Source organism: Chelmon rostratus, chromosome 1 (genome assembly GCF_017976325.1).
Source record: "Chelmon rostratus isolate fCheRos1 chromosome 1, fCheRos1.pri, whole genome shotgun sequence".
NCBI lineage: Eukaryota > Metazoa > Chordata > Actinopteri > Chaetodontiformes > Chaetodontidae > Chelmon > Chelmon rostratus.
The window spans coordinates 19776545-19786967 of record NC_055658.1 but is presented as its reverse complement, the minus strand read 5'-3'; the positions used below and the strand labels follow the sequence as shown (position 1 = coordinate 19786967).

The 10423-nt window shown below is 40.4% G+C and overlaps 1 protein-coding gene across 1 annotated transcript; it reads left to right on the top strand.

The window, feature by feature from the left end:
• Positions 1–608: 608 nt before the first annotated feature.
• On the top strand, positions 609–9141 carry ddx21 (DEAD (Asp-Glu-Ala-Asp) box helicase 21). The gene is made up of 16 exons (XM_041935045.1): positions 609–751; positions 1987–2211; positions 2343–2477; positions 2672–2747; positions 2966–3144; positions 3259–3376; positions 3647–3832; positions 4498–4643; positions 4992–5141; positions 5342–5503; positions 5826–5945; positions 6186–6259; positions 6574–6733; positions 7123–7257; positions 7820–7864; positions 8034–9141. The coding sequence occupies exons 1-16, from the start codon at positions 668–670 to the stop codon at positions 8292–8294; spliced, it is 2256 nt and encodes a 751-aa protein (XP_041790979.1). The 5' UTR covers positions 609–667; the 3' UTR covers positions 8295–9141.
• Positions 9142–10423: the final 1282 nt, after the last annotated feature.

Sequence of the window (10423 nt, the reverse complement as noted above, 5' to 3'; positions counted from 1 at the left end):
ACCTCAATTTACATAAGGACGTGTATGCTGATCAGAAAAACATGCAATTAAATTTCAGTTGGACTTCAAGCGTAAAGACAAGTGTGTGATTGCACTTTGTAGAAATAGATCAACAAAAGGCCTCTCTTATGTAAACTGGTGAGAGTTCTCAAAGTGTGAAGAACGCCTCACAGTCTAAGACACACTGCGCCATCTGCTGGCAAGCTACTATTATTACCCGTTGTGTTATGAACACCATTGTGTTTTCAGGCCAGTGTGATTCCTGCTGTGATTCAATGAAGAGTTTATTAACTTAGACAACGTCGTCTGGTTGTGCTTTTCTCAGTACGTCTGTCACACACTCTCTATTGCACACCACTCTAAATTTTACAGTAATTATTCTCGTGACAGTTATAGTAGAATTCATTCTAGGTGAAAAAAATCATTATAAAATTCACATCTTGTCTTTTAGTTTTTCTATAGAGGATAAAGTTCGTAGTAATCTATGGTGGACGGTCTCCTCTTGATAATTAATTCTTGCTTGTTCTGCCTTGTCGATCTATCACGTCTATTTCTATGTCTGGCTCGCGAACACCCCTCCTCGCTCAGCCTTGCGCGTTCCTTTCCATCCGCGTGCCCGTAGGTTAGCCTGTGTGTCTACGCTGAGGGGTTCCAACCGGGAGGAGAAATGCCGTCAAAAATCATCTTTGAAACCGAAGATCAAGACATGGAGGAAGTTGTGGACACTGTCGCGGAGGCTAAAACCCTAAAGGTGGGCAGAATGTGTCGTGTCGCCGTGAACAGACCAAATAAACCGTGTAGCTAGTGTGCCGTCCTGCCCTGGCTGCTCCATGTTTGACAACATGTGGCTGGACGTGCTAACCTGAAACCTCGACTAGCTAACAGGCTAGCTAGCTGTTTGGAAACTAGACTAAGATGTTTATGTAGCGACACAAGTAGTGACATAGTATTAACACTGTGTAATTAACAGCGATATTAATTAAGAAAGCGATTGTGATCAGTGCTAAGGTAATGTTAGCAACATTGTCAACGTAGCCACTTGGCTTCGCCGAAAGATCACGTGGCATGGCCATGTGTTAGCTAGCCGATGTGTACATCACATGGACTTACGGGCTGACGGTGTGGAAGCCTGTTAGGAAACTGCTCACATATGTGTTATGTGCACTGTGGGCGCGACCTGATGACGTGTATACAGCTGGACTCAGCTGTTAAAGTACACGAGACAACCTGCTCAACAGTAAAACAATCCAACTTAATTATTGCTGCTTCCAATGTTAGATTTGTTGATGATATTTTTTGATATTTTTTCATAAAACAAAGCCAACTGAAGTTCCACTTTCAGTCAGAGGAACTTAGTTGGAATTGTTTTGCCAAACTTTCAACTTAAAAGCCCAAATACATTGGAGCAACAGTCTAAAATAACCAAAGGGATTTCAGAAAATATAATCATGATCTGATAGAAAGTAAGACCCCTCTGAGTTCCATAGATACTTGTTTTTATAAATAAAATGTGAAAAACTAATCTGTTAGTTCATACAAAATAATATACGATCATGATAACCAACATTTACACCAAAGCATACCCAGTTCTGTTAGTGGTTCACTGATGAACACATTGAACACACAATCATTCAATTATTATTGTAGTTATTAATATCAGTATTAAGAAGAAATATGACTAAAGTTATTATGTGGCGTTGAACTGACAAGTTCTTTATTCATAAGAAAAAAATCATATAGATTTACTTTAAAAATGTGCTACAGGTATTCATTCAGATTCAGTAATGTAGCAGATAAAATGCAAAATAAGCATATTGTGTCTTCAACCACTTTTGTATGTCATACCTGACATAATTCCGTATAATTAAAAGATGTTTATATGTTAAATTGTAGTATGATGAAATCAGCGTAAATTAGAAAGAAAATTTCTGCACAAACCTCTTTGTCTATATTGTTTCTTCTTCTTTTTTTTTTAAATGAACAAAGAATAAGACCAAGGAGGGCAAGAAGCTGAAGAAGAAGAAGCAGTTGGAGGAGCAGGAGGACCCTGACTGTGAACCTCCAGCACCAAAGAAGAAAAAGAAAAAAGACAAGCTGGCAGTGGACCAAGTGAACGACCACATACCTGAGGCCACAGACATGAATGGTAACAGTAATGGAGTTGAGACACCGAAGCAGAAGATGAAGAAGAACAAGGAAGGAGACACAGAGGTGAGTGCTGTGTTGTTAGTTTGAATATGTAGTTAGCAGTAGATTTCCTTACCACAAAAGCTGAGTCTAGGAACAGAATTCACCTCTGACACTTTGTGTAACACTCTCTGCACTTTTATTTCGCGATGTAGAAAAAAAAGAAGAAGCAAAACAAAGCAGAGGGAGCAGTGAACGGACATTCCACCCCGAACACCCCTGTTCAGACGCCCATCCAGACACCTTCCCAGTCCAGTGAAGAATCAGCGAGCGACAGCGACAAAGAAACGGTACGACTTGTAGGCTGATTGTGTACAGTTTTTCCTCCCAGGAGAAAGTTTATGTTGATACACTGCACTTTGCGGTTATTGGAATAAATAATTTAGCCCTTTTGCTGTTTGTATTGGAGTTGTTGTCCAATATTTGTTGCTTTTTGAAGTGCGTTGGATAATTGAAGGAAAATCGATGCTGTTTATTTGTTTAGGAGGAGACACCAGAGCAGAGGGAAGGGGCCTTCTCCAACTTCAGGATCTCCCCAGTCACCATCAATAAACTAAAAGGTAAACATCGCATTTACAGATTTATACTTCGTCTTTTACCACTGTGACTCGAGCAGGGGTGCACCGATGCATGTCCAAAACCTGACATGTTCGCTCTTCTGCAAAAAAACAAAAAAGCTGCTCAAACTTTGTGCTTTAACACATTTAATGAACTCCCCCCTTCTACCCTCTCCTCGCCCCCTGTCACCTCTCTCTCTCTCTCTCTGTCACTTTCTCAGCTCGGGGTGTCTCTTACCTGTTCGACATTCAGGTTAAGACATTTAATCCTGTATACGATGGAGAGGACGTAATTGCCCAAGCCCGAACAGGAACAGGAAAGACTTTCTCTTTTGCCATCCCTTTGGTGGAGAAGCTCCAGAAGGATTCAGGGGAGTTCACCAGAGGCCGGGCTCCCAAGGTGCGCAACATGCACAGACGCCCCAATGGCTGGAAACCAGCATCAGTCAGGGTCCCAGTATCCGTTGCTCTCTGAGTATGTTTGTGTGTGACTGAGTCTCTTCTCTGTCTGTAGGTCCTGGTGTTAACTCCAACCAGAGAGTTAGCTATCCAGGTTGCTAAGGACTTCAAAGATATTATCAAGCGACTCTCTATCACCTGTTTCTATGGTGGAAGCTCATACAACCCACAGAGTAAGTCTTTTGCAAAATCACAAATGTCTCCTTAATAGAAGTAATTCTGAAGTTGTTCAAATCATTAAAAGAGTCCATTTATTTACAGTGATGCCTTCTTTATACTTAATGTTATTATAAAGTACTTGGCAGGTTTAAATGTCTATTTAGGTTTCAGCTCATTATTTGTTTTCCTTCGTTTATTTATGTGGTTTCTGTCTGCTGTTTTAACGATATACTTTCCACGTTAATATTAACACTAACTCTCCACACTCTTCTCCTCCTGTTTAGTCGATGCTATTCGTAATGGCATTGATATTTTGGTCGGAACCCCTGGTCGCATCAAAGACCACATCCAGAACCATAAACTTGACCTGACTAAACTGAAACACGTTGTTCTGGATGAAGTAGACCAAATGCTGGACATGGGCTTTGCAGAACAGGTTGAAGAGATTTTGGCATCATCATATGGAAGAGGTAAAGTAAACCTGTGTTTGTCTTATACATAGAGTATATTGGTGTGTGTGTGCGTTCATTTGTGTGTGTGCATGTGTGTTGTTTTTTATGTGTGTAGGATAGAGTGTTAGAATTTTACTTTGTGTATTCTAAATAACCCTGATTCCAAAATAGCTGGGTCACTGGGACATAAACAGAAACACGATCTGTGTTGACAGACAGCAGTTTATGAAGTGTTCCTGAGTCCATGTAGTAACATCTTTTATACAATCATGTGTTCACAAAGTAGTGAACCTCGCTCCATCCTCGCTTGTGAACGACTGAGCCTTTCATACCCAAACATTATACTATCACCTGTTACCAATCAACCTGTTTACCCGTTTAACTTTCCCAGTCTTTTGTTGCTCCTGTCCCCACTTGTTTGAAATGTGTTGCTGCATCAAATTCAGAATAAGCAGATATTTACAAAAATCAATGAAGCTGATGAGATAAAACATTAAATATATTGTCTTTGTTCTGTTTTCAATTGACTATATGTGGAAAAGGATTGGTCAGTCGTCACATTCTGTTTTATTTATGTTTTATACAGCATGTTTCTGGTAATCAGGGTTGTGTGTTAAAGTAGATTAAATGATCAGTATAGTTTAGTAATGTATGTAAAACAAAACGTGTGTACTCCTCTCCAGAAAACGACTCCAACCCACAGACTCTTCTGTTTTCGGCTACCTGCCCCCCTTGGGTCTACGAGGTGGCCAAGAAATACATGAGGCCAGACTGCAAACACATTGACCTGATTGGCAAGAAAACACAGAAAGCTGCAACAACTGTAGAAGTAAGTGTGTGTGTGTGTGCGTGTGTGTGTGCATGTTAGCAGAGGTGAAAGAGGTCTGATGTGTGCAATTTAACAAGCGTGACTGCAGTCTTAGTTCTAAGGCCTAGGTTTCTCAAAGTTGCCTGTAAGCGCAGACCGTTAAAGTAACTGAGACTGTAAAGTACACCCACATATATCTCCATCAAGACAGCCCAGCAAGTTCATTTGCAGTAAAAAATGCTGTATTTATCATCGTCAACACCAGTGGAATTGTAATGAAGTACAAGTTTAAGGCTGCCAGCTGGATTAATGAAAATGTCTCTCTCTCTCTCCTCCTGTCTCTGTCTTTGTCTCTCTTTCCCTTTGTAGCATCTGGCCATCGCATGTCACTGGTCACAGCGTGCAGCCGTGCTCGGCGATGTGATCCAGGTTTACAGTGGCAGCCATGGCAGAACCATCGTGTTCTGTGAGACAAAGAAAGAGGCCAACGAACTTTCCATGAATGCGTCCATCAAGCAGGTAGACACACACTCTTACAGATGCATACACACACTATTTTGGAGTTTTGTAAGATTGGGCAGTTGGGACAGATTCATTTGTTAGCCAGGGCTGTTGCCAGTTCCCCCATTACGATAGCAATAGAAATGGAAAGAAACAACAACGAAAAAGCAAGCAAATTCTCTAGTGTCTCATTATATTTTATTTTTGTATGTCTTCAGAGTGCCCAGTCCCTCCATGGGGATATTCCTCAGAAACAGAGAGAGCTGACACTGAAGGGCTTCAGGAACGGGGCTTTTGAGGTTCTGGTTGCCACCAACGTTGCAGCCCGTGGGTTAGACATTCCTGAAGTCGACCTGGTGGTCCAGTGTTCTCCACCCAAGGTGTGATGTGTTGCCATTAATCAGCAAGAAATTTAGAACACAAGTGTGTTGTTGCATTTATCGGATGTGCCATTTCTTTGCTTTGTAGATTTTATATTTTGCATTCATAAGTATGCTCTGATGTTAAGGTGCAGGTTCCATTCACATAAGAAAATATATTTGAAAATTAGTATTTGCAGATTGAGTAGTTGAATTACAGGTCGGTAAAAAACTCTTAGCAGATAAATAATAACTACTGACAATGTAGCATAAATTATGTTTCATAACGGCCTGTCACCTTTACTATCTCTGAAAATGCTTCTGTCTCTGTGGTTGGCGTCAGGATGTGGAGTCATACATCCACCGTTCAGGACGTACGGGCCGCGCAGGCAGGACTGGAGTCTGTATCTGTTTCTACCAGCGGAAAGAAGAGGACCAGCTGCGCTACGTAGAAAACAAAGCAGTACGTCTCCTTTCAAATTCAGTCAAAGAAGAAAAAGACAGAGGAGCAAAGAAGAGCGACAAGTTCAGTTGTTTGAGCAACTGTGTGGAAATATAAAACAGTGCTTTCAGTCACTTCTGTGTTACACATTGGATGGAAATGGACAATTCCCTTTTGTTGGAAATAGTGTTAAAAATTGTGTTTTTGCTAAGTTCAGATGAGAGTATCAAACTAAATACATTTTCTGTGGTATTATTTTAGGGCATCACATTCAGACGAGTTGGTGTTCCCACTGCCAATGATATCATCAAGTCATCAAGCAAAGATGCTGTCAGGTTGGTAATACTGGAGTGAGAGCCAAGTCAAACCATATATATTGTGTTTTGGAAGTGTGAAACTACTGTAATTAATTACTATTTGAAACCTTGGACTCTGTCAGCCACATCATGTGCTTAATAATGAGGACTACGATCATTACTTGGGGAACTTATTGGCCTAGAGGGTACACAGGCATTACATAACAGTGGCCCCAAGAAGCCTCGGCCCTGCTGGAATCTGCTTGATAACGATGCTGTGTAATGTGAAACTAATTTCCTGTCAGACAGCAGGTGTCAGATTGTCTTGACTTTATTTTTTTTATTGTGTCCAGGTTTCTGGACTCCGTTCCAGTCACAGCTATCGACTACTTCAGAGCGTCAGCTGAGAAGCTGATTGAGGAAAGAGGAGCAGTTGACGCCCTAGCTGCTGCCCTGGCCCATATTTCTGGAGCCACAAGTCTAGAGCAGAGGTCACTGCTCAACTCTGACGCTGTAAGTTTGTTTTATTGTCATCATAAACAACAGACACATAACACACTTATACACACAAATATATTCACACAGAAAAGAAAAAAACCCAAAACATAAAATACAAAAAAGTTCTTTACACACAGATACATGCAGTATAGTAATAAGTCTGGTCACACTACTGTATAACAGTACTGTTACTATAACAGTAGCAGCTCTACCCTGCACCCGACCGCAGGTGGACAACAACTGCAGCATGATTCAAACAGTGACAGCCCTTGGACCAACACGTGGCCACCTGACCGTTACCTCTGTTACGCCTCCATTTAGATTCCGTCATGAATTTGTTGTGCCTTTGTATGCTGCATACCCCGAGTTCTACTTCATTTATTGTTTCTGTTTTGTTTCTGCAGGGTTACACCACTGTGCAGTTGGTGTGTTCTCAGGAGATGCATAATCTGGGTTACGCCTGGAGAACCATCAAAGAACAGCTTGGAGATCAGATCGAGAGCCACATTCACAGAATGACCTTCCTTAAAGGCAGAACAGTATGTACACATACAAACATGCATACGTAAGGTGCTGTTTCTGTTTATATACTGTATGCTTTTAAGACACATTTGTTACATTTCCTGTTTATTTTTCCATTTTAAATTGTATTCTAATCTACTATTAGAGCCACTGTGAAATGGTTGTGATCTCTGCACTGTTAACAGTATATTTGATTTGATGTATACAGGTATAAAGTTGAGCATGGATGTAGGCTACCAATAATTGGGTCCAGATCATAACTAATGAGTGCTCTTAATTATCTACATCAAGTATCAATCAATCACACTTTATCTATGTAGTACAAGTTAAACATCAAATACAGCTGCAAGTGCAGAACCAGAACATAACAATAAGATGAGAAATCAGAAAAATCAGTAAAGATGCTGAAATTAACAGCAAATAAACAGCAAAACTTCAGTTAGCACAAAGTAAACGTGTGAAACATTTCAGCAGGTGTGACCATGCCTGTTGTGGCTCTTATTCTCATAGCACAGCAGGTACATAGACTGACAGCGTGAGACAGAAACACTCACTATCTCACCTGTTTGTTTATTACAGGGAGTTTGTTTTGATGTCCCAGCTGACAAAGTCAAGGAGATTCAGGTGAGAACAACAGTGTAAACTCCCCAATCTGTTCAAGACTGTTCATGTTCTCTTCGAGATTAATTGAGTGAAAATGAATAATAAATATTTTGACAGCGTTTCTTGTTGAAGTTGACAGACTGTAGTTGTCCTGCTAACGCCCTTTTCACCCCACTTGACCCTTCAACAGGAGAACTGGAAGGATGGTCGCCGTTGGCAGCTGACTATAGCCACAGAGCTCCCAGAGCTGGAGGAGAAGCAGTTCAGTAACCGTGGCGACCGAGGCTTTGGCAGTGGTAACCGTGGTGACAGAGGAGGAGGGTTCAGAGGTGGGAGGGGGCGTAATTTTGGGGGAAACGGTGGCCGTGGTAACAGCTTCCGGAGTGGCGGTGGCCATGGCAACAACAGAGGAGGACACAAACGCAGCTTCAGCCAAGCTTTCGATTACTGAGGCACCAACCTGTGGAGACCTGGTGCAGACCTATTGACCAGTGAGACTGACTGACACTTGTTTGGGCTGCCACTGATTTTTACTGGCTGTCAGTGAGAGTGATCCATATATGGCTGGTGGAATTCTCCAACAATCTCCATTTAAAACTTCCAATACTCAAATTTTACGTATATACAGTATATTAAAATTACCAATTTCCCCTTTCTGAAAATAAATTGACCATCCCATGTTATCTGAGAAATCAGATTTATTTCCAAGTAGCCAGATCACATTTTCTGTATACAGTATATTAACACGGTATCGCTGGCAGCCATTATTTTGATGCCCAATATGTATATCTTTTGGGTGAGACACCTTTGTTGAATCTCAAGAAATGATGTGTTCTTACCAGCCGAATTACATTATTATAGTTACTATGTCTTGAATGGCATAGGATCGAAAAGACAGACTAATGATCCTTACAGTGAAAGTCAAGCATTATGTGATGATATGAAATGAAAGTTTCACCATCCACTGAGGTCAGGTGTTACTCTTTTTTTTATACTGGGTGTTTGGGGAACGGTGAGAGCAGTCAAACCCTGAGCCTTTGTCCACAGTTCTGACCTAACAACTTGTAAACATGCTACTTTTGGTATGACTGCATTGTGGTACAACGTACTGTACTGCAGAGAACAGCGATGAAATGGGTGTTAACCTTTACAGTTGTGCTCAGTGCGGGGTTGCTGCCTTACCCTCAGCTCTCCCCAAATATATATTGGATGATTGCTTTGCAATTGCCTCTATTTAATAACTGTGTCTACTGCTTCCATTCATTTGAATGAAATGACTTGTTCATTAAAAAAAGGCCAATTCAGGTTGTGTTTTGTCTTTTTAAAGGGGTGTGAAGTATGTAAGTACAAATGTTTTAAAGTATAATTTTCAAAGTGAACTGCTTTCGGGAACCCAACACTTTCTACTTCAGAGAGCCTTAAAGAAGATGCAGTCATAAGACCATGAAGGGATCACTAATAACGTAGTTAACTTAATGTACAACACTGGATATTGTAAAGCTGGGACAGCCAGGAGGGTACACCGGACTGCACAGAAAACAAATTATAATAAGGTCACAGAGGTCACACTACCCACTCGTCATTTACCTTCCTCACTAGATCCCCTTCAGTACAGGGGTGCTGGTTATGGTGCACAGCAGTCAAACCTTGCTCGCCTTCTATGACTGACACATGCAAAACCAGGGAAAAGAGTGTAGAGTTAGCCCTACATATCCCTGCATTAAAGAGAAAGATGACACAAATATATGCTATAGTTAAGTATAAAAAGTTTCATTGATAAAAAGTGAGTGAAACTATGTTAGAGTTGTCTGTTCCCTGTTCTGACATGTTTTCAACCACCTTTTGATCAGAGTGAAATGAACACACTTCGGTCAAAGAATCAGCAACAGAAAAATAAAAGAAAACTATCCAGTTTAAGGACAGAAAATACTCTTATGGATTTGAGCTGCTGGTAAAGAGTCAGACCTTGTAAACTTAATATAGTTTGAATGCATCTATACACTGACATTTATAATCAAATCATTGGTTTTCCAGGCAGTTTACTGAAATCAAAGTATTGTTATAAGTGCTACACTTAATTGGTAAAGATAATTACACTGATACCATCTTTACAGAGTATTAAAAAGGCAACACTGTGGTGTAAATTACAGAAACTAAAGCATAGGTTGAACAATAAGGTGTTAAAAGTATTCCTCACATTATTTCACATGCAAATAATGCATTTAAAAATCTCTGATGAGAACACATCTATCCATCTATAACTGCTTATCCTTTGCAGGTTCACAGGCAGTGTAGCCAGACTGGGTGATTTGTTCTGGTTTACCATGAGTTGGGCTGTTTTTAACTACATTAATAATTACAGAATAATTTTATTCATAGTCTGTTGGCATTGGGATTCTCCACAGTGCAGCATATAACCAACATTATTATTGTTAATATTTATGGTCCTAGCTTTATTATGTTTTGGTGATTGATGTGAATTAGCTGCTGTAACAATAGGATTTCTCATTTAGGTTAATTAAGCAATGTATCAATCAACCTTTTTTCTAATTTAACATTTTTAGTATCATTCACGATTGT

What these genes read in the sequence shown, in the direction of transcription:
- ddx21 (XM_041935045.1), top strand. Translation starts at nt 668, where the DNA reads ATGCCGTCAAAAATCATCTTTGAAACCGAAGATCAAGACATGGAGGAA. An exon ending in GCGACAGCGACAAAGAAACG is followed by an intron (nt 2,478 to 2,671) that starts GTACGACTTGTA and finishes TTATTTGTTTAG; the next exon opens with GAGGAGACACCAGAGCAGAG. An exon ending in ACAAAGTCAAGGAGATTCAG is followed by an intron (nt 7,865 to 8,033) that starts GTGAGAACAACA and finishes ACCCTTCAACAG; the next exon opens with GAGAACTGGAAGGATGGTCG.